The 27,543-nt window shown below is 34.3% G+C and overlaps 1 protein-coding gene across 1 annotated transcript in view; it reads right to left on the minus strand.

Annotated features, from left to right (window-relative positions):
- Window positions 1-18,319: 18,319 nt before the first annotated feature.
- Window positions 18,320-27,543, minus strand: part of LOC111429122 (uncharacterized) — a 32,939-nt gene continuing 23,715 nt past the window's right edge. The window contains exons 2-6 of the mRNA XM_071199253.1: window positions 25,385-25,488; window positions 24,811-24,927; window positions 19,830-20,074; window positions 19,281-19,774; window positions 18,320-18,633 (exon numbers count right to left, since the gene is read on the minus strand). Of these exons, the coding sequence (XP_071055354.1) occupies window positions 19,318-19,774; window positions 19,830-20,074; window positions 24,811-24,927; window positions 25,385-25,486 (921 nt within the window). The 5' untranslated portion in view covers window positions 25,487-25,488 and the 3' untranslated portion in view covers window positions 18,320-18,633; window positions 19,281-19,317. The remainder of the gene's footprint in view (window positions 18,634-19,280; window positions 19,775-19,829; window positions 20,075-24,810; window positions 24,928-25,384; window positions 25,489-27,543) is intronic.

The raw sequence follows: 27,543 nt of genomic DNA on the forward strand, positions 1-27,543 counted from the left end.
TAACACCGAAGAATACCCATCCCTCAAGGTCAAGGTCAGCCAGCCATTTTTAACTGACATGTCACATCTCCGGAAAGAAATAAGATAAGTGAACATATTTCCTTTTATCGAACTCTTTAATTTTTATAACCATCGCGATTAAAAATCAATCTTAAAAGACACTCGTAAAATTAACGCGTTTAAGCTTTGTCTACGATAACACTCTTCTAAAAGAGTTACCTCTTTCTTGCACAGACGTATTTATTTAGGCTCGTTTTTATGTTTAGTTCGTAAATTTAAAAATTTAGTTAATAGATGTCTCCATGACCCTACAATTTATTTTTTTCTCTGAGATTCATGTTCTTTAATTTAAAAATATAATAGTAGAAGTATTTGTAGCTATAACAGAACTCAAACGGGTGCTGTAAGAAATTCTTGGAAAGTCCTTACAGCATCCGATGTTGTAATGGGATTTTAGTAACATTTTATGGAACCAGTTCAAGTTGGTCACATTGCGTCATTAATTTTTCTAGTTGTCAATGTGACAAGTTTGTCTATGGATGTTTAAACACGTTCTTAACATCGAATACAAGGTCCACAATGATGAGGACATTGAACTCTGAGCAATTTCTCTTATTTTGGGAGGTGTACATGAAACATTTTTCTCAGGTAAATACATTTTGTGTTTTGACAGGTTCTAATTGTCAATTCAAATGCTACATACCTATGTACTTCCCTACATTGTCAAAATTTATTTTATTTTTGAGAAGAAAAAAAGGATAAACCGCGAATTCCAAAAAATAGTATAAAAAACACGTTTCACTCATTCAAACGTGTCTTACGAAACTTGTTTTTTAATATACTATTGTGTGATTTATTGTTTGTATAATTAATTTGTAAAAATTGATTTGCATAAATACTTAATTATTAATCGAACAAAACAAAATAATACAATAGATTCGTGAAAATAGTTATAACAACAGCCCAGAACAAAATCCCTAGAAGATACAGGAAGGAATACTTGTATTTCCGGATGGAATATTGAATGTGTACAGCTATATCAAGCCTGCATGGACTCTGGGGCTCAACAATACCCGATGAGTTACTTCAAAATGTTGAAATCAAATCGAATCACTGGATTTTTAAAAATTCAAGCAGAGGAGTTTGGTGTCTTCTGATTAATTTGGTGAATAATGTCACGTTAAAAAATCACAGGCAAATGCACCTACTAGTTCATAGTTTTCAAAAGAATTTATAATAAATGAGCTAAGAGATACCCTGAAAGATGTTAAATTAGGTAAAGCCCCAGGTTTTGATTGGATGCATCCAAAATTTTTTGTGATGTAAGATCTTACTTTTATTTTTGCTTATTATAGTTCATTTGATGAAAAATGAAGCTTAGATACTGCAAATGAAAAACTACACCCTCCTTAAAGAAGATTTATCACGAGACAGAGTTTGCAGAAGGCTATTTAATACTGATAGAAGACTAGATGCTGTTACTGGAATATTAGAAATTGTTTACCAAAGACTAAAGATTGTTGCCAAAAGTTTAGACATTGCAAATGGAAGATATATTTCATACAGAAGATTAATCAAAGATAAAGTTTGCAGAAGACTTGGAGTTAGTTACGACATGTTGTAAGAATGAAGAGACCCCAAGAAAGATATTAAAACAAATACCAACCGGAAAAAGACCCAACGGTCCAGGCTGAGATATCTGGTGACATCTGGACCAGGTGGAGGAAGATATCAGTACTCTAGGCATAACTAACTATCGTAATAGAATGCGTAATAGGTCGGAATGGAAGAGGATCTTGGAGGCTTACGAAGGGTTGTCATGATAATGATGATGATAACAGCTTGAAGAAGACTTTTCAAGGCTGGTAGAAAACTAAATACTGCAAATAAAAGACTAGAAAATTTTGCCAAAGATAAGAGATTGCTGCCAAAAGTTTAGATATTGCAAATAGAAGATTTATCAAAGATGGAGCTTGTTTTCAGAGGGCTACTTACTACTTGTAGAAGACTAAATACTGTTAATGGCAAACTAGAAATTGTTTGTCAAAAACTACAGAAGACTACATTCTCCTTATCGATGATTCACCACTAAATAAAGCTTTCAGAGGGCTATTTACTGCTGGTAGAAGTCTACATACTGTTAATGGCAGACTAGAAATTGTTTGTCAAAAACTACAGAAGACTACATTCTCCTTATCGCTGATTCACCACTAAATAAAGCTTTCATAGGGCTATTTACTGCTGGTAGAAGTCTACATACTGTTAATAGTAGACTAGAAATTGTTTGTCAAAAACTACAGAAGACTACATTCTCCTTATCGATGATTCACCACTAAATAAAGCTTTCAGAGGGCTATTTACTGCTGGTAGAAATCTAGATACTGTTAATAGAAGACTAGAAATTGTTTGTCAAAAACTACAGAAGACTACATTCTCCTTATCGATGATTCACCACTAAATAAAGCTTTCAGAGGGCTATTTACTGCTGGTAGAAATCTAGATACTGTTAATAGAAGACTAGAAATTGTTTGTCAAAAACTACAGAAGACTACATTCTCCTTATCGATGATTCACCACTAAATAAAGCTTTCAGAGGGCTATTTACTACTGGTAGAAGTCTACATGCTGTTAATAGTAGACTAGAAATTCTTTGTCAAAAACTACAGAAGACTACATTCTCCTTATCGATGATTCACCACTAAATAAAGCTTTCAGAGGGCTATTTACTGCTGGTAGAAGTCTACATACTGTTAATGGCAGACTAGAAGTTGTTTGTCAAAAACTACAGAAGACTACATTCTCCTTATCGATGATTCACCACTAAATAAAGCTTTCAGAGGGCTATTTACTGCTGGTAGAAATCTAGATACTGTTAATAGAAGACTAGAAATTGTTTGTCAAAAACTACAGAAGACTACATTCTCCTTATCGATGATTCACCACTAAATAAAGCTTTCAGAGGGCTATTTACTACTGGTAGAAGTCTACATGCTGTTAATAGTAGACTAGAAATTCTTTGTCAAAAACTACAGAAGACTACATTCTCCTTATCGATGATTCACCACTAAATAAAGCTTTCAGAGGGCTATTTACTGCTGGTAGAAGTCTACATACTGTTAATGGCAGACTAGAAGTTGTTTGTCAAAAACTACAGAAGACTACATTCTCCTTATCGATGATTCACCACTAAATAAAGCTTTCAGAGGGCTATTTACTGATGGTAGAAGTCTACATACTGTTAATAGTAGACTAGAAATTGTTTGTCAAAAACTACAGAAGACTACATTCTCCTTATCGATGATTTACCACTAAATAAAGCTTTCAGAGGGCTATTTACTGCTGGTAGAAGTCTACATACTGTTCATGGCAGATTAGAAATTGTTTGTTAAAAACTACAGAAGACTACATTCTCCTTATCGATGATTCACCACTAACTAAAGCTTTCAGAGGGCTATTTACTGCTGGTAGAAGTCTACATACTGTTCATGACAGACTAGAAATTGTTTGTCAAAAACTGTAGAAGACTACATTCTCCTTGTGGATGATTCACCACTAAATAAAGCTTTCAGAGGGCTATTTACTGCAGGTAGAAATCTAGATACTGTTAATAGAAGACTATAAATTGTTTGTCAAAAACTACAGAAGACTACATTCTCCTTATCGATGATTCACCACTAACTAAAGCTTTCAGAGGGCTATTTACTGCTGGTAGAAGTCTACATACTGTTCATGACAGACTAGAAATTGTTTGTCAAAAACTGTAGAAGACTACATTCTCCTTGTGGATGATTCACCACTAAATAAAGCTTTCAGAGGGCTATTTACTGCAGGTAGAAATCTAGATACTGTTAATAGAAGACTATAAATTGTTTGTCAAAAACTACAGAAGACTACATTCTCCTTATCGATGATTCACCACTAAATAAAGCTTTCAGAGGGGTTTTTACTGCTTGTAGAAGTCTACATACTGTTCATGGCAGACTAGAAATTGTTTGTCAAAAACTACAGAAGGCTACATTCTCCTTATCGATGATTCACCACTAAATAAAGCTTTCAGAGTGCTATTTGCTGCTGGTAGAAGTCTACATACTGTTAATAGTAGACTAGAAATTGTTTGTCAAAAACTACAGAAGACTACATTCTCCTTATCGATGATTTACCACTAAATAAAGCTTTCAGAGGGCTATTTACTGCTGGTAGAAGTCTACATACTGTTCATGGCAGACTAGAAATTGTTTGTTAAAAACTACAGAAGACTACATTCTCCTTATCGATGATTCACCACTAAATAAAGCTTTCAGAGGGCTATTTACTGCTGGTAGAAGTCTACATACTGTTAATAGTAGACTAGAAATTGTTTGTCAAAAACTACAGAAGACTACATTCTCCTTATCGATGATTCACCACTAAATAAAGCTTTCAGAGGGCTATTTACTGCTGGTAGAAGTCTACATACTGTTCATGGCAGACTAGAAATTGTTTGTTAAAAACTACAGAAGACTACATTCTCCTTATCGATGATTCACCACTAAATAAAGCTTTCAGAGGGCTATTTACTGCTGGTAGAAGTCTACATACTGTTAATAGTAGACTAGAAATTGTTTGTCAAAAACTACAGAAGACTACATTCTCCTTATCGATGATTCACCACTAAATAAAGCTTTCAGAGGGCTATTTACTGCTGGTAGAAGTCTACATACTGTTCATGGCAGACTAGAAATTGTTTGTTAAAAACTACAGAAGACTACATTCTCCTTATCGATGATTCACCACTAAATAAAGCTTTCAGAGGGCTATTTACTGCTGGTAGAAGTCTACATACTGTTAATGGCAGACTAGAAATTGTTTGTCAAGAACTACAGAAGACTACATTCTCCTTATCGATGATTCACCACTAAATAAAGCTTTCAGAGGGCTATTTACTGCTTGTAGAAGTCTACATACTGTTAATGGCAGACTAGAAATTGTTTGTCAAAAACTACAGAATACTACATTCTCCTTATCGATGATTCACCACTAAATAAAGCTTTCAGAGGGCTATTTACTGCTGATAGAAGTCTACATACTGTTAATGGCAGACTAGAAATTGTTTGTCAAAAACTACAGAAGACTACATTCTCCTTATCGATGATTCACCACTAAATAAAGCTTTCAGAGGGCTATTTACTGCTGGTAGAAGTCTACATACTGTTCATGGCAGACTAGAAATTGTTTGTTAAAAACTACAGAAGACTACATTCTCCTTATCGATGATTCACCACTAAATAAAGCTTTCAGAGGGCTATTTACTGCTGGTAGAAGTCTACATACTGTTATTGGCAGACTAGAAATTGTTTGTCAAGAACTACAGAAGACTACATTCTCCTTATCGATGATTCACCACTAAATAAAGCTTTCAGAGGGCTATTTACTGCTGGCAGAAGTCTACATACTGTTAATGGCAGAATAGAAATTGTTTGTCAAAAACTACAGAAGACTACATTCTCCTTATCGATGATTCACCACTAAATGAAGCTTTCAGAGGACTATTTACTGCTGGTAGAAGTCTACATACTGTTCATGGCAGACTAGAAATTGTTTGTTAAAAACTACAGAAGACTACATTCTCCTTATCGATGATTCACCACTAAATAAAGCTTTCAGAGGGCTATTTACTGCTGGTAGAAGTCTACATACTGTTAATGACAGACTAGAAATTGTTTGTCAAAAACTACAGAAGACTACATTCTCCTTATCGATGATTCACCACTAAATAAAGCTTTCAGAGGGCTATTTACTGATGGTAGAAGTCTACATACTGTTAATAGTAGACTAGAAATTGTTTGTCAAAAACTACAGAAGACTACATTCTCCTTATCGATGATTTACCACTAAATAAAGCTTTCAGAGGGCTATTTACTGCTGGTAGAAGTCTACATACTGTTCATGGCAGATTAGAAATTGTTTGTTAAAAACTACAGAAGACTACATTCTCCTTATCGATGATTCACCACTAACTAAAGCTTTCAGAGGGCTATTTACTGCTGGTAGAAGTCTACATACTGTTCATGACAGACTAGAAATTGTTTGTCAAAAACTGTAGAAGACTACATTCTCCTTGTGGATGATTCACCACTAAATAAAGCTTTCAGAGGGCTATTTACTGCAGGTAGAAATCTAGATACTGTTAATAGAAGACTATAAATTGTTTGTCAAAAACTACAGAAGACTACATTCTCCTTATCGATGATTCACCACTAAATAAAGCTTTCAGAGGGGTTTTTACTGCTTGTAGAAGTCTACATACTGTTCATGGCAGACTAGAAATTGTTTGTCAAAAACTACAGAAGGCTACATTCTCCTTATCGATGATTCACCACTAAATAAAGCTTTCAGAGTGCTATTTGCTGCTGGTAGAAGTCTACATACTGTTAATAGTAGACTAGAAATTGTTTGTCAAAAACTACAGAAGACTACATTCTCCTTATCGATGATTTACCACTAAATAAAGCTTTCAGAGGGCTATTTACTGCTGGTAGAAGTCTACATACTGTTCATGGCAGACTAGAAATTGTTTGTTAAAAACTACAGAAGACTACATTCTCCTTATCGATGATTCACCACTAAATAAAGCTTTCAGAGGGCTATTTACTGCTGGTAGAAGTCTACATACTGTTAATAGTAGACTAGAAATTGTTTGTCAAAAACTACAGAAGACTACATTCTCCTTATCGATGATTCACCACTAAATAAAGCTTTCAGAGGGCTATTTACTGCTGGTAGAAGTCTACATACTGTTCATGGCAGACTAGAAATTGTTTGTTAAAAACTACAGAAGACTACATTCTCCTTATCGATGATTCACCACTAAATAAAGCTTTCAGAGGGCTATTTACTGCTGGTAGAAGTCTACATACTGTTAATAGTAGACTAGAAATTGTTTGTCAAAAACTACAGAAGACTACATTCTCCTTATCGATGATTCACCACTAAATAAAGCTTTCAGAGGGCTATTTACTGCTGGTAGAAGTCTACATACTGTTCATGGCAGACTAGAAATTGTTTGTTAAAAACTACAGAAGACTACATTCTCCTTATCGATGATTCACCACTAAATAAAGCTTTCAGAGGGCTATTTACTGCTGGTAGAAGTCTACATACTGTTAATGGCAGACTAGAAATTGTTTGTCAAGAACTACAGAAGACTACATTCTCCTTATCGATGATTCACCACTAAATAAAGCTTTCAGAGGGCTATTTACTGCTTGTAGAAGTCTACATACTGTTAATGGCAGACTAGAAATTGTTTGTCAAAAACTACAGAATACTACATTCTCCTTATCGATGATTCACCACTAAATAAAGCTTTCAGAGGGCTATTTACTGCTGATAGAAGTCTACATACTGTTAATGGCAGACTAGAAATTGTTTGTCAAAAACTACAGAAGACTACATTCTCCTTATCGATGATTCACCACTAAATAAAGCTTTCAGAGGGCTATTTACTGCTGGTAGAAGTCTACATACTGTTCATGGCAGACTAGAAATTGTTTGTTAAAAACTACAGAAGACTACATTCTCCTTATCGATGATTCACCACTAAATAAAGCTTTCAGAGGGCTATTTACTGCTGGTAGAAGTCTACATACTGTTATTGGCAGACTAGAAATTGTTTGTCAAGAACTACAGAAGACTACATTCTCCTTATCGATGATTCACCACTAAATAAAGCTTTCAGAGGGCTATTTACTGCTGGCAGAAGTCTACATACTGTTAATGGCAGAATAGAAATTGTTTGTCAAAAACTACAGAAGACTACATTCTCCTTATCGATGATTCACCACTAAATGAAGCTTTCAGAGGACTATTTACTGCTGGTAGAAGTCTACATACTGTTCATGGCAGACTAGAAATTGTTTGTTAAAAACTACAGAAGACTACATTCTCCTTATCGATGATTCACCACTAAATAAAGCTTTCAGAGGGCTATTTACTGCTGGTAGAAGTCTACATACTGTTAATGACAGACTAGAAATTGTTTGTCAAAAACTACAGAAGACTACATTCTCCTTATCGATGATTCACCACTAAATAAAGCTTTCAGAGGGCTATTTACTGATGGTAGAAGTCTACATACTGTTAATAGTAGACTAGAAATTGTTTGTCAAAAACTACAGAAGACTACATTCTCCTTATCGATGATTCACCACTAAATAAAGCTTTCAGAGGACTATTTACTGCTGGTAGAAGTCTACATACTGTTCATGGCAGACTAGAAATTGTTTGTTAAAAACTACAGAAGACTACATTCTCCTTATCGATGATTCACCACTAAATAAAGCTTTCAGAGGGCTATTTCATAATCATAATCATAATCATAATCATAATCTTTATTGTGCCATAAGATAGTTCTCTTACACTCGTCAGTTCAATTTACAGGTTCACATTTACTACTAAGAAATATCAATATTACATTTTAAAAATTCATCGACGGAGTAAAACGCATTCGAAACCAAGAAATGTGTCAGTTTACGTTTCATAGTAAGAAACGGAAGACTTCTGACATTCAACGGCAACTTATTAAATAGCTTTTGACACATGTATGTTGGACCCCGTTGCGTCATACTCAATCTACACTTATCAACATACACATTACAACGATTACGAGTTGCATATTTGTGAACATCAGCATGATTTAAAAGCTCGTCGAAATTGTTCAGAGCATACAATAAACAATTTAATATGTAAATAGATGGCAGGGTTAGAACGCCTAAACGCACGAAGATGTGTCGACAGTCCTCACTGTATCCCAGGCCTCCCACAACTCTTAGGGCCCTACGCTGTAAGTTAAAAACCCGTTTGCTAGCGGGAGTGTTTCCCCACGCTAAAATGGCGTAAGATATATGGGTTTGTATAAGCGCGAAGTAAGCGGCTTTTACTACTTCTAGTTCCACCTTGACAATAAGGTTTCGTAGCAAAAAGATGTTTTTTGAAATTTTCTTACTTATAGCGTCAACATGATGATCGAACTTCAATATTGGAGTGGTTATGTGAACTCCCAAGAATTTTCCAAACGACGGGTTACCAAAATTAGTAAAATTAAAATTTCTCTGACTTAAAATCATTCTGACTGTTTTCCCATCATTCAAACACAACTCATTCGCGATGCACCAGTTACGTGCTCTATTTAGAACCAATTCTGATCTTTGAATGACCTCTTCAGCTTCATTGCCTCGGATAATTAATGTGGCATCGTCAGCATATAATAAACAGTCAATGTCCCTAAAATAATACGGAAAGTCATTGAAAAACATCAAAAACAAAAGAGGACCAAGGATAGAACCCTGTGGAACACCCCTAGTCAAACTGACTCTCTCCGATGTCGCTTGACCACAAGTCACCTGTTGCGTTCTGCCGGACAAATAAGATCGGATTAGAGCAACACTTTTATCGTCAAAATTATAAACATTGCGAAGTTTATCAATAAGAATTGGATGAGAAACTGTATCGAATGCGCGAGACAAGTCCAATAACAATGACATACAGTATTCACGCTTTTCAAAGCTGTCAAGACAGATATTCACATATTTAACTACCGCGTCAGAGGTGCACCTACCCCTACGAAAGCCAAACTGATGAGGGTGCAATAAATTATTTTGGTCCAAGTATGCGATGATTCTATTGAAAAGGGCCCTTTCAAATATTTTGGAAAAGGTGGGCAGAATACTTATAGGACGAAAATTAGCATTGTTATTCTTATCTCCGCCTTTATAAATTGGAATTACATTAGCTATTTTTAATAAGTCAGGAAATACGCCAGATGAAAAGGAAAGATTCACCAATCGTGTAAGGGGCGCCACATATAGGCCGGTGTTACTTCTCACAAAGTTTGCAGAAATGCCATAAATGTCTTTAGAGTTACTAGATTTTAAACTGCAAAGCAGATCACGAACTTCAATCGGCGTAACTTCACAACACGAAAAGTACACGCCTTCTGGAGGCAGCGTGTGACAAACGTCCATAGCGCAAACAGTTGAATCTGGCAAACCTCGAACCACCTCGTCAGCAATGCCAATAAAAAAATTATTTAATTCATTAGGGTTTAAATGAGAAGTGTCATCATTCATACCACTACGCCTAGTATTATTAATAAGATTCCACATTGCTTTTGGTTTATTCTTGCTCTGCTTAATAACTTCACTCGAAGCCTTCTTTTTTGCATCAGAAATCGCCTTTCTATATTGAATTCTAAGTTTATTTCTAGCATGAAGTAAGTCATCCATTTTAAATTTTCTATAAAGCTCACAAGAAGAGTTATACATATCCCTTATCTGTTTCAAATTGTTGTTAAACCAATTGAGGCCGTCATCACAAGACCTGAAATTTATTTTACATAGAGGAAAAGACGCATGAAAAGCCCCCATAATGACATTATGAAACATTCCATATGCATCATTCACGCTATCAGGAACCTCACTCAAAATTTTCCAATCGAATTGATTCAACATGTTAAAAAAGTTCATTCTACCGCTTAGTGTCAGAGGCCTGTGCAGTTTTGTATTATAGGTTTTAATTTCTTTAACATGATGTGTCGGTATACTAACACTTTGCGCCCTGTGATCTGATAAATTTGATTCAATCACAGTAGTATTGAAATTATTCGTAGAAAAATTAACAAATATGTTGTCAATACAATTATTTATTCTAGTAGGCTGGGACACTGTCGGAACAAAACCATGTGACACAAACAAGTCGCACACCATCGTCGCGTCAGCGCTCCGACCCCCAAACCATACATTAAAGTCACCCGCCACGACAACACGCAACTGATGGCGTAACATAGTCAATGCCGAGCTTACAATGTCGCAAAATGACTGAATATCACCAGAAGGGGATCTATAGACACAAATTATCACTACGTCAAATTTTTTACACAGTATACCCGTCATCTCACAATGTTTTTCCACAGATAATTTATTAATGTTATAAAGAGGGATGAAGGAAAATTCACGTTTAATTAGTATCAACACACCGCCACATTTATGATCAGAACGACTAAAAAAAGATGCAACGGTTTTGTCAGCAATGTTCATACCATATTCCAATTCATCCTCTCTGAGCCAAATAGAACAACTAAGATCTATAGAACAACATCTACTAAATTTATAACAACGAACTTTTTACTAATTATTATAATGTTATTCGTAAGGATAGGGGTTTTGCTTGCACTAAAACATACCATACCATTTGACATTATCGATACTAGTCATCTTCGTGCAACAGTACCTATGATAGATTTAGTAATCTGTAGGTGTCTTATTAATAACAAGTCTATTTTAATCATACTAGTCTACATTCCTCCGGATATATCTTCTGATGATATGGAGACATTTACTACTGCTCTTGAGGCTATTATAATTAACCATTTCTTTGTATTGGTTGGAGATTTCAATCTCCCCGATTTAGTCTTACCTACTAGTCAATATTCAATTAAAACCAGGGCTTTTATTGATTTTTTAAGTGTTCTTAATGCCAAACAGTACAATAATGTTAAGAATGAAGATGGCAGAATGTTGGATTTGTTGATCTCTAATGCTGACCTGAATTTTCACATAATAAGATCTGACAATCCAGTTGTACCAGAAGATTCTTATCATCCCAGTCTTGAAGTGGAAGTTTACTACTCTGCATCTACTAATCAACAGCGGTTCCTATCTTCTGATAATTTACGATACGACTTCCATCGAGCAAATTACCCTGCATTATATGATCACTTCTTTAAGTATGATTGGTCTTTTTTGCTTTCCCATACCGATGTCAATGAGGCTTTGGATGTCTTCTATGATGACATTTACTCCGTAATTAATACACATGTCCCTATTAAAAACAAATCTAATAGTTCTTACCCACCATGGTTTTCGCCGGAAATAAAGAGACATATTAATATCAAAAAATTTTATCACAAAAAATGGATCAAAACAAAAAAAATTGTATTTTATAATGAATTTAAGCGACTAAGGAGGTTGTTAAAAAATGAAATAAACGACAGTTACATTAAGTATCTTAACAACATACAAAATACCATCAAGACGGATCCATCCAGTATATGGAATTTTCTCCGAGCTAAGAAGCGTACCACAAGAATACCCTGTAATCTGATTGATAGTGAGAGCAATGTTCTTGCTGATCCTTAAGATATTGTAAATGCTTTTGCTAACATGTTTTCTGCTGTTCACACTGTATCTACTGACCGAACTTTCACTGAATCTAATTTCAATCCGTTGCCATACTCTTTTCATCCCACTACAGAAGAGGAGCTAATTAAATTAATGGCAACGTTTTCTAATAAGCATACTGCTGGAGATGATTTGTTGCCAAGTTTTATGGTCAGAGATTGCCGTTATATATTTGCTTGCCCTCTTAAATTTGTTATTAACTTGTCCATTACGTCCTGTGAATTTCCTGAAAGATGGAAACGATCAAGAATTGTGCCTGTTTATAAAAAGGATGATCGTACGTCCTTCTCAAACTATACACCAATTTCGATAATTTCCAATTTTGCTAAACTATTTGAAAAGTTATTATATTCTTTTATGTACACCAGCACGTGCCCCTTTTTGTCGGCTTCCCAGCATGGTTTTGTTTCCGGTCGCTCTACAATTACCAACTTGGCTACGATTTCCGAGTTTATCTGTAGCACCTTGGATAGACGTGGGCAGGTGGATGTTGTATACACTGATCTATCCAAAACCTTTGATCTGATTGACCATAGAATTGTTTTGTATAAATTGAGCTCTTTCGGATTTGTTCCTTCAGCAATTCAACTTCTGGCCTCTTATTTGCAACATAGAAAATGTTATGTTGCTTACAATGGATATTTTTCTAATGAGTTCACTCTTACCTCAGGGGTTCCACAGGGATCAAATTTGGGCCCTCTATTATTTGTTCTTTTCATAAATGACTTACTTCTAATAATTGATTGTTGGATTTTGGGATATGCTGATGATATCAAGCACTTTGCCGAAGTCTCATCGGTGGCATATGCTGATAAGCTGTAGCACAACTTAAACACAATAGTGCAATGGTGTAAGACCTACAAACTTAACCTTAATATAGATAAATGTTGTGTACTTACTTATAGCCGATGCTCGTCACCATGCATATATCCTTACAAAGTAAGTTAGAATACGCTTGCCTGATCGAGTGCATCGTAGATTCTTAAAATTTCTTTCTTACAAATCTGATGGAATTTACCCTGAGCGAGGTATACCACAAAATGATTTGCTTGCACGACACAATATGGTTTCCTTGATGGACAGAAGAAACGCGTTTTATGAAAGGTTTCTACAAAGGCTTATCGAATATAACATCGATTGCCCTTTCATTCTTGAGCGATTAGGGTTTGTTGTTCCAAGGAGTAACTCAAGATATAGCTGCGTATTCGTCATTCCTTATGCTAGGACAAACATTATGAGACGGGCGCCAACATACACTCTCTGTAAAGTGGGCAACAGGATTCCAGACAATCAGTGATCACCTGCATGTAAATTCACTTATTTAGTTTTTATTTTTATTTTCTTTATAATTGTTAATTTCTTGAATTTTTTGTAATTTTTGTTTTTTTTTTCACATACAGATACTTATTATTGTATTATTACATTATGTAATATATATTGTTATCCTTTTTTGGGCTATGCCTGTTGGGTAATAAAGGAATATTATTATTATCTACTAAAATCAGGTTGCAATATAAAATAGTGACTAACAATCAATACTTAATCAGTTGAGCGCCATAAAACATTTAGTTCTGAACTCCTTGTATAACACAGAGAATATTGGTAATGAGTTTCTTGCTGATCCTTTATTATACAGCCTGATTCAGAGTAAGTGCCTTATCTTTTTTAGCCACACTATGGGCACTACTTTCAAAATATTTGGCAGTAATATGGTTTAGGACATTCTCTACACGATGGTGATATCACATTTTCAATTGGACGAATTATTTCAAAATGGCGACTGTCAACTTTTTTTTTTAAATGGAATGCCAAAATTTTCTTTTTATTATTGGGATCCTAAAAACATTCTTTATACGAATAGTATTTTGTTTTTCTTAAAAATTCATTTCTTTCCCCATCAAAAAGCACACATTTTAATCTAGTAGCGCATGAATATTTTACACTCGATGTTATTTTTGTCCAAATATCAAGTAGCGCTAGACACAAAAGAAACAATTAAACTTTATTTTGTAATAAACATCTACTTATTTATTTATTTGGACAAAAATAACATTTAAGCGCTACTATACCATATCCAGATCGAATTCGCACTTATGAAAATCAATTTCAAATTTACGAAATTGGATTTCACACAACTGAAAATCATTTTCGTACTAACGAAAAATCAATTTCGTACTAATGAAAACCAATTTTACACTAAAGAAACTAAATTTTTCCTTTACGAATTTCAAAGTCAACATTATGAAAACGAATTTTACATTCGTGAGAATGAATTTTATGTTTATGAAGATCAATTTCGAAAGAATTTTACTAGGCTGTAAATAAAGACCTATATAAACATTCATTTTGTGGATCCTTGTTATCAATATGTATAATATGAAAAAGTCATGTATGTTTTTATGCTTTTATTGATAAATAATTTAAAACTCTGCCTGACGCGTTTCGGCGATCTACGCCATCTTCGGAGGCTTTCGTCCTTTTTGGTTATGTCAACATAAAATATAAGTCACTCTATCCGTGTGCGGCACATTCAATAGGTTTACTGTAGTAATCGTTTTAAATATCAACAAATGATGGTTTGGATTAATAATTTTATAAATAATTATTTAGTCTTACTCGAGAGCGAACAACCTCTTCCCAAATTTGTTGGTGCTGAAATAAGCTGAAATACTGGGCTCGAAATAAGCCAAGGTATTTACCTTTTCCGTTGCATTATCTACTACATTTTTTGGTCAGTTTACACGTGATTAATTAGTCCAAAATGCAAAAAATTTGCTTCTATTCTTCTAAATTTATCTTTTGTCATCGGAGGTAAATGTGGATAATTTTCATTAAGCAATCTGCAAGTTCTGCTAAGAACTTTGTTGCACTTTTCGTACACAAAAAATAAATTATGGATTTCTTCATTTGTATAAGCATTATTTACGTTATTAATATCCATTTTAACTGGTTTTAGACTCACAAGCATCAAACAACGTAAATCAGACTTTGACGTTTCTCAAAAAGTCATTAAATATTTGTTTTCCATGGCACATTAGGTTAATATCGATATGATATGTGAGCATTTTTCAAAAAACCCTAATTATTTCTCAAACTATCAATGTTAGGCATAGGACATATGGGATATAAAAGATGTAAAATGAGGCGCCGAAGACGACTAAGTAATAAAATATGGGGGGTGCCATTTAAAAAAATGAAGTTATGGTGCTTCCAAATTTCGAAAAGTTAACGTGTTATAGTAAAGTGACCAAACGATCTAGACAGCTGTTCTCGGCACCAAAACATACTCCATCATGTTGTTTAAGCATGTTCTGAATCCTAAATTGATATCTCAAAAATCGAGTGTTCTATGATTTTTTTGAACAAATGTCCGCTGGAGCAGATTTTTCTAGAAAAATTCGAATAACTCGAGAACGGCCGAATCAAATTGCAAAAAGTAAACTTATTTATCAACCTTCAAAACAGAAAAATCCAAATATGTAAAAATATACAGGGTGTTCCATTTAAAAAAATTAAGTAGGTGGCGACTTCCGGTACAACCGGAAGTGCTAGAAATCTGAAAATATTTTAGACGAAGAGAACGTAATTGATAATACTTATGTCTGAATTCTCAAATTTTTATTTTGGCTAGAACCCCAGAAACGTCTAATGACCGGTCTCGCTGAGACACCCTGTATATAAATTACATCTTAAAACTTATATTTCGTTTAGATCTCGTTTAAATCTTGCTCCCTTAGCACAGCAGCATAATAACGCTCCACATGATTTGTATACCCCAAAAGATGTTGCTGGGGATTGCTTCATCTGCGATTTCTTCTAAAATCCGCATTCTACGTTCGGCAATAGTGAGTCCTTGATTATTATTTAAACGCACATAGTTCAGTACGTTTGGCATTCTAACTTGTATCTGTCTCTTCACTTTAGATTTAAAGGAGCTCCATAGGAGTTCAATAGGGTTTAATAAATATGAATACGCTCCTAAACGTATTATTTGAACATCCTCTTGGGGTTGCAAAACACTTTCCAAGTTTGAGTGCACAGGTGCGTTGTCGATAATAGAACTCGGGTGCAAAAATCTCTTTTATGCTCAAAAGATACAATTTGTGTGGAACACATCGCGCCAATACAATGCAAATTATTTCCTTTACTTTCCGGAACAACCACATGAGCTCTATGGCCAATTTTTGATCTACCCTCATTTCGACGGCAATATAAATTAAAGTTGCACTCATCAATCCAAATGAGGTCTCTACCGTTACCCCGGCTTTCTAAAAGTTTTTCAACATACTCCCTTCGTTTGACTTTATTTTCGTACGTATTGATGTTTGCAACATGTGGTCGAATTTTTTTAAGCGAAAATAATTTACCGTCCAGCCAGTTCTTTATCGTATTAATTGAAACACGAAGTTCAAATTCATTATGCACGCGATTAGATAGATCTTTAAGCGTTAACGTACTATCTTCTTTGATCCACCTTACTAACGCTTCGTCAATTGCAAGAGTTTTTTTAGACTTGGAACCTCCTTTAGGTTTCGGATCTTCTTGATCATTTTTTAACCATTCGTACGCAGTGCGAACGTTGACACCCAAGTCTTGAGCAGTTTGCCTCCAGTTTTTATATTTGCGTGTCGTCGGCGTAAAAATGGGTCTTGCAATGCATAACCCCTTGGTTAAAGTTTGATTGTATATAAAGCATAAAGCAAAGGCAAGAGTATAGAACCCTGAGGAACGCCCGAACTAGTGTATTGATATTCAGATTGTTCATCACCCATAAATACGACTTGTTGTCTATGTGTTAGAAAATCATATAATAAGCGGGTAGACTTATCATCAAAACCGGAATACCTCAAAATTGATGCCATTGTCTCATGATTGACCGTATCGAACGCCTTTGAATAGTCTAGTAGGCAAAGAACTGTTAAATTACCTCTATCGATTTCGCGAATTATATCATCAATGATATGTATCAATGCTGTCGTGCAACTGTAACCCCGTCTGAAACCCGATTGGTTCTGTGGTAGTATGTCATTCTCCTCCACAAAGGAGACCATTTGTTCATAAAGAATTTTTTTTCATTTATGATGTTCAATTGCGACTCAAAATATGCGCTCATGAATAATCGAGGTATTAACTAAATTACGCGCCTATTTGTAATATTCCCATTTCGCTTCTGATCTGTTATTACGGTAGTTATTGTACGCCTTGTCGCGCAGTTTTTGCATATGCTTTATTGTATCTGTGATCCACGGGTACGTGACTTCCTGATTAATTTAAGGGGAACATGTACGTCAAGAACGGCCAAAACGAGCTGAGCTAAAAAGTCTAAATCGAAAATATGGAAGAATGGCATTCGATACAAGTCCATCAAAAATGAATCATAATCCAGATCTCGATATGACCTAGTTATAAAATGGGGATCAGGCTCGGTGTTGGTAGTAATTCTCAGTTTACAAAAAACCATATCATGACCTGACATACCGTGCACCTCATACACACCGTTGTCCTCCACTAAATTAGTATTAGAAATAAATATTAAATCCAATAAAGTAGCAGACCGCGCTGCACTTCGTGTAGGGTCAACAATTAGCTGCTTCAAATCAAAGGGTTCCACCATGTCCATTAATGCGGTGGTGGAAACATGATTACATTTCAAAAAATCAATATTTAAGTCACCAGTTAAGACGACTGTAATTGATAATACTGTTAGATATCACTTTATTAACAATATGCTCAGTAAACTACAAGTCATCAATTTATAACAAACGAAATAACTTCCAACGCCTCACACATTCGGCTCTCTAACTCAACTCTGACTCTCTTACTAAACTAATGCCCTTAACCGTCCTTCCCACTCCCTACTCTCTCTCTTCTTCATCTCTCTCTCTCTCTCTCTTAGCGGTATCGATCTTCACAATACTTAAGTCTGAATTCTCAAATTTTTATTTTGGCCAGAACCCCAGAAACGTCTAATGATCGGTCTCGCTGAGACACCCTGTATGTTTGTGCACCCTGAAAATGTTTTACAAAAAAATTGTTTTGAAAGAATAAGATAAATAAAACTTTAATTTTTTTATTCAATATAGTGCTTTATTGATACATCTTCGAAATTTTCGAATATTGTTTTATTTTGTACATAATCATAAGTTACAATAAATGTACAAAAAATTAAAGCAATATTACAAATCTTTGGTCAACTCTAACATCGGTAGGTTCTTGTATAATTTTTTATTTAAGATTCTTGCTTAAACGCTTTCTTCTTAATTTTAACGTTTCTTTTGTGTGTGTTTTCTTGTTTTTCTACGTAGGCCAAAATTGGAAAAAGTACGAAAGAAAGTACGTCCTAGTTTCATTTTCTTTTTCTTAGTCTCTTTTGTTATGTCAAAAAATGTTCTTGTAATATCGACGGAGTCGTCTGCTTCTTGAGAAAGAAAATAAAACGTAAAGATTGAGTTTTTAATGAGAAATTCTAAGAAAACATTGCTCCTTTTTATTAATAAACGCGTTCCTTCCAGACGCATTTCACTAGTTATAAATATCACAATGGCCTTTCGTGGAAGTTCGCCAAAGCCTCCTATAGAGTATAAAGTAATTTTTATTCTTTTTTTTTGTAGTTGTTATAATTAATAATTAATAATAATTTTTTTTGCAGTAATGTTAAGACGAAATGATCAATTTGGGCGAGGACTCGAGGTCAAAATTTAATCAAAAACTGTCCCCAAATAACAAAACGCCCTATTTATTTATCATTTTGGATTAATTAAATGAGATCGATGATGATTTTTAAGCGCTTTATTCTTTTTTTCTCTTCATTTATTTAAATTTTAAAGAGAAAAAACTACTGAGTTTATTTTATTTTCATCTTATATTAGGTAATATCTAATTAACCTCATTATTAAAAATCCTGTCAATAGTACGGAAAATTTTTTTTAAATAAAAGAAGCTTTGTTTTTGAAGAATTAGTGTGCGTTTTAAGCAGCCCTATTTAATCACCAAAACAAATTCCCCAAAAAACCTTAAAAACGGAAGAAAGCAACATCTTTTTAACATCGTTTTTATTTAATATACTTTGTTTTTATCTCGTTTCCTCGTCCGTTTCCTCATTTTACTCATCCCCGTTTTGTTCGATTTGTGTCCCACCGCCTTGGGAGTCGCTGTTCATCTCGTGTGGCCTTAAAATTGCTCGAACCGTTTGATAGTTCTTCTTAAAACCGAGCTTCGTGTAAAGACCTTTCGAAGCGTCGTTTTCCGGACGTATTACGACGAATGGTAAATAACCTCTTTGGGCGACCACGCTTGTTAAATACTTGGCTAAATGAATCCCGTAACCTTTTCGTCGATATTCGGGTTTCGTTTGCATGGAAAACATAGCCCCGTAATAGGATTGAACCATCCAAGCGGCTAAATCACCGGATACGGAAAAAATACCGTAACATGGTAGTTGGTCTATTAACTTTTCGAATACGACGACGGATTCCATATTATTGGCCGGGTATAACTCGTGTATTGTTTGGGCATGTTCTTTGGTTAATTGTAACATTTCTGCATCTTCAGCAAAATTTCTAAAAATAAAATTAATTACAAGTACATTAATTCGAAAAATTTCTTTTAACATACCCAATCTGGTTATTGTATTCTTCAGGTTTCTCCGCTAAAACATAAAAGTCACCCAACAATGACTCCATCGAACCTTTGTCTTCATAAAACTCTTGAATCCTGTCCATGATTTTGCCATGCGTAAAATTTAAATAAATCGGTTGCGTCCAGTCGATTAGAACGTCCTCGTTGAACAACAATTCTAAATCGTCCAGGCTATCACAAGGGCAAAAGACGCCGAAACTCTCGTAGAGCTTCCCGTTTGGCTAAAAACATTGTTTATTTCAAAATCATTTCCATTTTGTCGCAATACGGAAGAATTCGTTTATATTTCCCCGCCGGCGAAAACTTCAACTTCCACCCAGTTGGCTTCCGGCCAAAGTCACGGTCATGGCGTGAGGTTTTCATGCGTACGAAACCATGCAATTTTCCCCCCTAAACCTCAACTTTAACCCATATAAGAAGTATATATTTGTTTCAATGCGGTGTCGTGACCTAGCATATCGTGATTTACACCCATCACGACTCTTTATTTACCTCATTAACTACATTTTGAGTTTAATATTGTACTTGGCATAAGATTTTAGATTATTTTTTACGAATTTAACGATTTTAGGCCCACTTTTACCACCTCTTGATAAATTTATCCGATAGATAAATCTAGCTCTTAGGCTCGTTACTACCATCTAAGGGATTATTACCACGGTTACGGCTATTTTACGCGCTCTGATTGGCTAGTAGATGGGTTTATCTATAAGATAAATTTAACTAAAAGATGGTAGTAATGGACCTTAGCCAATGAGAGTGCTTAAAACCGCCGTAACCATGGCAACCATCCTCTAGATAGTTTATCAGGAGGACGGTAAAAGTGGGCCTTAGGCCCGTTACTACCAAACCAATGCTATCTGTCAGTTAAGCTATCTATAAGATACAGTTTATCTGGTAGATAACAGGGTCGTGCGTACTACCACCTCCATTTATCTCATAGTTAAGAAATCTTTGAGATAACCAAGGAATCTAGGGATTTTTTGGTCTATTATGTTAAATTGACAGCTCTATGTGGTCAAAAGACAATTAAAATTAAAAGACTTAAAATCAAAATTTAGCAACATATTAGCGATAGCAACATGTTACCCATTGTATAAAACCGAAGAGTCAGCAACAAACGGTTTGAAGGAGGTACAGCATTATTACTAAAATTTTGATAAATTTTACATTAAATAATAGCAATCAACAAATTAGTTACGTCATGGATGGAGGTTATATTACATCTTCTATTTGATTCAAAAGGTGATGAAAACTTTTTTTCGAGAGACGAAATCTCGTCATAAATTCAACATCTGAATGAATATTTAAATGGTCAACTCTACTCTTTATTATCCTTTCGCTACTTATAGGAAATAATTCATTGATTTCTTCAAAAATTTGTTCTTCATCTCCAATATCGAAGACAGAGGCGGCGCTACTGGGGGGTGCCGGCGCCTTTTTTAATATTTTCTCCAACAATATCTTATCTTTCTTTTGCAGTATTTAGACCTGTCAGCAGTAGCTAGTCTTCAGAAAGCAGTATTTAATCTCCACAAAGCAATTTTAGTTTTTAGAAAGCAGTATTTAGTGTTCCAGACGCTGTATTTAGACCTGTCTTCAGTATCTAGTCTTCAGAAAGCAGTATTTAGTCTTCTAGAAGCAGTATCTAGTCTTCTGCCAAAGTTATGTATGTTTTCTCCAAAATATTTTATCTATCTTTTGCAGTATTTAGACCTGTTAGCAGTATCTAGTCTTCAAAAAGCAGTATTTAGTTTTCTACAAGTAGTATCTAGTCTTCTGCCAACGTTATGTATGTTTTCTCCAACAATATCTTATCTTTCTTTTGCAGTACTTTGACCTGTCAGCAGTATATAGTCTTCACAAAGCAGTATTTAGTCTCCACAAAGCAATTTTAGTCTTTAGAAAGCAGTATTTAATGTTCCAGACGCTGTATTTAGACCTGTCAGCAGTATATAGTCTTCAGAAAGCAGTATTTAGTCTTTAGACAGCAATTTTAGTCTTTAGAAAGCAGTATTTAGTGTTCCAGATGCTGTATTTAGACCTGTCGGCAGTATCTAGTCTTCAGAAAGCAGTATTTAATCTTCTACAAGCAGTATCTAGTCTTCTGCCAACGTTATGTATGTTTTCTCCAACAATATCTTATCTTTCTTTTGCAGTACTTAGACCTGTCAGCAGTATATAGTGTTCACAAAGCAGTATTTAGTCTCCACAAAGCAATTTTAGTCTTTAGAAAGCAGTATTTAGTGTTCCAGATGCTGTATTTAGACCTGTCGGCAATATCTAGTCTTCAGAAAGCAGTATTTAGTCTTCTAGAAACAGTATTTAGTCTTCTAGAAACAGTATCTAGTCTTCTGCCAAAGTTATGTATGCTTTCTCCAAAATATTTTATTTTTCTTTTGCAGTATTTAGACCTGTTAGCAGTATCTAGTCTTCAGAAAGCAGTATTTAGTCTCCACAAAACAATTTTAGTCTTTAGAAGGCAGTATTTAGTGTTCCAGACGCTGTATTTAGACCTGTCGGAAGTATCTAGCCTTCAGAAAGCAGTATTTAGTCTTCTACAAGCAGTATCTAGTCTTCTGCCAACGTTATGTATGTTTTTTCCAACAATATCTTATCTTTTTTTTGCAGTACTTAGACCTGTCAGCAGTATATAGTCTTCAGAAAGCAGTATTTAGTCTCCACAAAGCAATTTTAGTCTTTAGAAAACAATTTTAGTCTTTAGAAGGCAGTATTTAGTGTTCCAGGCGCTGTATTTAGACCTGTCGGCAGTATCTAGTCTTCTGCCAAAGTTATGTATGTTTTCTCCAAAATATTTTATCTTTCTTTTGCAGTATTTAGACCTGTTAGCAGTATCTAGTCTTCAGAAAGCAGTATTTAGTCTCCACAAAGCAATTTTAGTCTTTAGACAGCAATTTTAGTCTTTAGAAAGCAATTTTAGTCTTTAGAAAGCAGTATTTAGTGTTCCAGACGCTGTATTTAGACCTGTCGGCAGTATCTAGTCTTCAGAAAGCAGTACTTAGTCTTCTAGAAGCAGTATTTAGCCTTCTGCCGAAGTTATGTATGTTTTCTCCAAAATATTTTATCTTTCTTTTTCAGTATTTAGATCTGTTAGCAGTATCTAGTCTTCAGAAAGCAGTATTTAGTTTTCTAGAAGCAGTATCTAGTCTTCTGACAACGTTATGTATGTTTTCTCCAACAATATCTTATCTTTCTTTTGCAGTACTTAGACCTGTCAGCAGTATCTAGTCTTCAGAAAGCAGTATCTAGTCTTCTGACAACGTTATGTATGTTTCCTCCAACAATATCTTATCTTTCTTTTGCAGTACTTAGACCTGTCAGCAGTATCTAGTCTTCAGAAAGCAGTATCTAGTCTTCAGAAAGCAGTATTTAGTCTCAACAAAGCAATTTTAGTCTTTAGAAAGTAGTATTTAGTGTTCCAGATGCTGTATTTAGACCTGTCGGCAGTATCTAGTCTTCAGAAAGCAGTATTTAGTCTCCACAAAGCAATTTTAGTCTTTAGAAAGTAGTATTTAGTGTTCCAGATGCTGTATTTAGACCTGTCGGCAGTATCTAGTCTTCAGAAAGCAGTATTTAATCTTCCAGAGCAGTATCTAGTCTTCAGAAAGCAGTATTTAGTTTTTTAGAAGCATTCGATCTTTTTGGGAGCCTCTTGTCATCTATACGGATCTTGTACCACCCGGTACCTCATTTCTGCAGCTGTTACTTTGCTTTTGTGCTTATCCTGCATTGGCAAAGTTTCCGTATTGGAGATTTCCTGTCCTGTGCAATAACAAGACAAGTCTATTGGTTTATTGTTCATATTCTTCGCATTCTTTTATTGAACACATAAGTATTGCCATGAAAAATCATGTTTGTTTTATAATCAATTTTTTGTTTTCTCTGAACAGTAATTTCAGACTTCGTGTGGACTTTGAACAATGTAATTCCTGTTTTTTGCTAAAGTCTAGTTTATAACTATTGCAATTTCAGACTTTTTCTTGCAAATTAATCTTTTGACCAGAGTATTCCCGACTATTCCCTTATGTTTGGTTTTTCACCAGTATAATTCTTAAATTTTTGCTGAAGTATTTCTTTGATTATATATGTATATTATGCATTTTTTAATTTTTTTAACGCTTGAATTTTATACGTCAGTATAAATTCTATTTGAGGTTAGGTATTCGCAGTTATCCCTTAGATAGCAACTTATCCGACACCCAATCCACGGGTTACAGATATTTCAAAAGTTATCCGTTGGATAGCGGTATCTATAAGATAAATGCAGTGGTAGTAACCAATTTTTAAGCTATCCGATAGATAACGCTAAAGACTTGAACTATGAGTGGTAGTAGTGGGCCTTAATCGAATAAATAATCGTAACAAACAGAACTTGATAGTGTGGAATATGTAGTTTCAAGTATAACTAAAGATTATCTATTTGGGAACGAGAATCCTCCGTAAATTGCTTTCAAATTTGATGACCTAGTTTTCGGGGCGAGGGTTGAATACGAATTGGGTGAGAAATGCGATGTACGAAGGGGTGATGTAAGAAAATAATTTTAATTAATTCTTTTAGGCCGATATTTTTCTAAAAATAGTAATTTTATACCAACATACAGCACCACTTAGCGGAGATATAAAAAATGTTTATTAAAAGAATCGATTACAAATCAAATTTGTAACAACTTTTATTTGAAACAATTTTCGATAAAAGCAACTTTTTAAATCAATGTACAGAGTCGTGCAAAAGATAATTATTTATAATTTGGACGTAAAACCATAATTACAAAGTATACAATAAATGAAAACACGAAATTCTTTTTGGCAAATATTTGTTGAAGCTCCACTCCCTTCGTTTCATCGCCAAAAGCAACCCCTCCCCGATATTTTTCTAGGTCAATACGAAAACAACCCGCCAAAAAATAATGTATTAAATTTTTTTTTCGTTACTTACCGTTTGTGTCATACCTGGAAAGTGAAGGACGACCTTCTCTTCGGGCCAATTTTTCGGTACGTAAAAATGGAAGTCCCAAACGCGATCGTTGAGGTAAGTCTTCAAGGTTTGATGGAACTGAAAGGTTAATAACGATAAATAAAAAATGATGTTTCCCCTTTACTCAGGGGTATCTTGGTGTAATCGCCGTGTAATTCAATTAGAACGGGGCTTAATTGGTTTGTTGAATGCTTAAACGCGACGAGATTACCTCGAGTATTACGAGCTAAAATAAAAGACCAACAAAAAATTATTTTTGTTTGAGAAAAATTAATGACAAAACCGTATAAAAAAACCAAAAACTATAAAGGTATTTATTTTCGTGACGATACAATCTATACAAAAAAATAAGGTTTGAATCCATAAAGAAAAAATCTGGGTTGAATTTAAAGGTTTTCTCGTGGTTAATTTGAAAATTGTGTGTGCGGTTGATTCGAAGGTCAAATAAATGGTTTCGATCTTTAATTTGAAAGTGTAAGGTTTCGTTGAGAAATTAATTGGTTAATTGAGTTAAATTATTACATTTTTTTTGTACCTTAATTGAATCGGGCAAATATTTTTCCAATTCGTCTAAAAGTTCTGGAAGCTCTTCTTCATGCACTATCTTGAAGTTTTTACCATCGGACAATACTTCCATCGCTTAAAATTAATAATGTTTGAATTAAGTAAAATCAATAATAATTAAATTATATTTATCTACAACTATTGAATTATCTATTCGTTATATATTTGATTTTTGACGGGTAATGACACGCATTACTCATGACTTACAAAGTGTTGAATAATGAAGCCATTATTCCACAGTTCTGACACGGCCTAAATAAAATAAAATATTAACAGAAATGACAGCTTTCTTATATTGAGGTTATGTCTGAAATGTCTATCAAGTTTATTTTTTTATACGCTTGTTGAATAATATACTATTATCTACGACTGCTTGGATAAGTCATCATTACCGCACTCATTTGAGGTGATTTGAGTTACGTAATGAAGTTCATTACCGCACTGGTTTCATTACGTAACGCATTTTTAGCCTAATCAGAACAGACATAATTTATTGAAACGAGCAACAATACAAAAAAAAAAGTGCTATCTACTTACAGAGAAACATTACTATTTATTATAAACTTTAATTGTTATGTTTTTATATTTCAAAACACTTATTCCAGATGAGTAAACATGTTGTTGAAACTGACAATTCAAAATTGTCAACAATTATTTCAAAAGATTATTATAAATGTCAAATAGACTTTTCTAAAGAAATTGAATTTTTAGTAATCGTAGATAAAATGCTGTATATCACACGTGTGCTAGAGCATAATTACAGTACTCGTGTGATACACGACTCGGTCTACGACCTCGTCGTGCAATTTTCCACACTCGTATTGTAATTATGTTTCTAGCCCACTTGTAATATAAATAACTATTATCTACAACTATTGAATTATCTATTCGTTATACATTTGATTTTTAACGGGTAATGACACGCATTATTCATGACTGACAAAGTGTTGAATAATGAAGCCATTATTCCACAGTTCTGACACGGCCTACTAATCAAAAAATAAAATATTAACAGAAATGACAGCTTTCTTATATTGAGGTTATGTCTAAAATGTCTATCAAGTTTATTTTTTTCCTTTTTTTGATTTTTTTTTTCAAAATTAAATAGTTGTAGATAAAGTATAGTATTCAACTTGCGTATACCCACTCAGATTACAACTTCATCTTCGTGGGTAACAGCCGCCATTATACGCTTGTTGAATAATATACTATTATCTACGACTGCTTGGATAAGTCATCATTACTGCACTCATTTGAGTTACGTAATGAAGTTCATTACCGCACTGGTTTCATTACGTAACGCATTTTTAGCCTAATCAGAACAGACTTAATTTATCGAAACGAGCAACAATACAAAAGAAAAAGTGCTATCTACTTACAGAGAAACAATACTATTTATTATAAACATTAATTGTTATGTTTTTACATTTCAAAACACTTATTCCAGATGAGTAAACATGTTGTTGAAACTAATAATTCAAAATTGTCAACAATCATTTCAAAATATTTTTATAAATGTCAAATAGACTTTTCTAAAGAAATTGATTTTTTAGTAATTTTTAGCAGTCGTAGATAAAATGCTGTATATCACACGTGGGCTAGAGCATAATTACAGTACTCGTGTGATATTCTCCACACTCGTACTGTAATTATGTTTCTAGCCCACTTGTAATATAAATAACTATTATCTACAACTATTGAATTATCTATTCGTTATTTATTTGATTTTTGACGGGTAATGACACGCATTAGGGTGCGTTTACGTTGGAGCTGCGATAAACGATACTAGCAAAACAACGAAATCGTTGTCATAGTTTTATATGCATGTGTTTATATTGGAGCGACGCGTTGTCATACGCTTGACAGCCGACTAATGATAAGAGCGACGCTAATTGTATTCCTTATTTTCTTTCCTATTATCAGATGTAGTCGGCATATCAGATATCGACTATTTAATTAGTGAAATTTTTGTTAGATCCCCCTTGTGGGACTAAAACGATACAAATTACCACAGCAGATTTGTTCTGACAAATCATTGTCAATTCATTTTGCGCAGCTCTTATCGCTGCTCTCATTGTTGCTCTTATCGTTTATCGCAGCTCTTGTTCCAATATAAACACCTGCATATGA

This window comes from Onthophagus taurus, chromosome 10, assembly GCF_036711975.1.
Source record: "Onthophagus taurus isolate NC chromosome 10, IU_Otau_3.0, whole genome shotgun sequence".
NCBI lineage: Eukaryota > Metazoa > Arthropoda > Insecta > Coleoptera > Scarabaeidae > Onthophagus > Onthophagus taurus.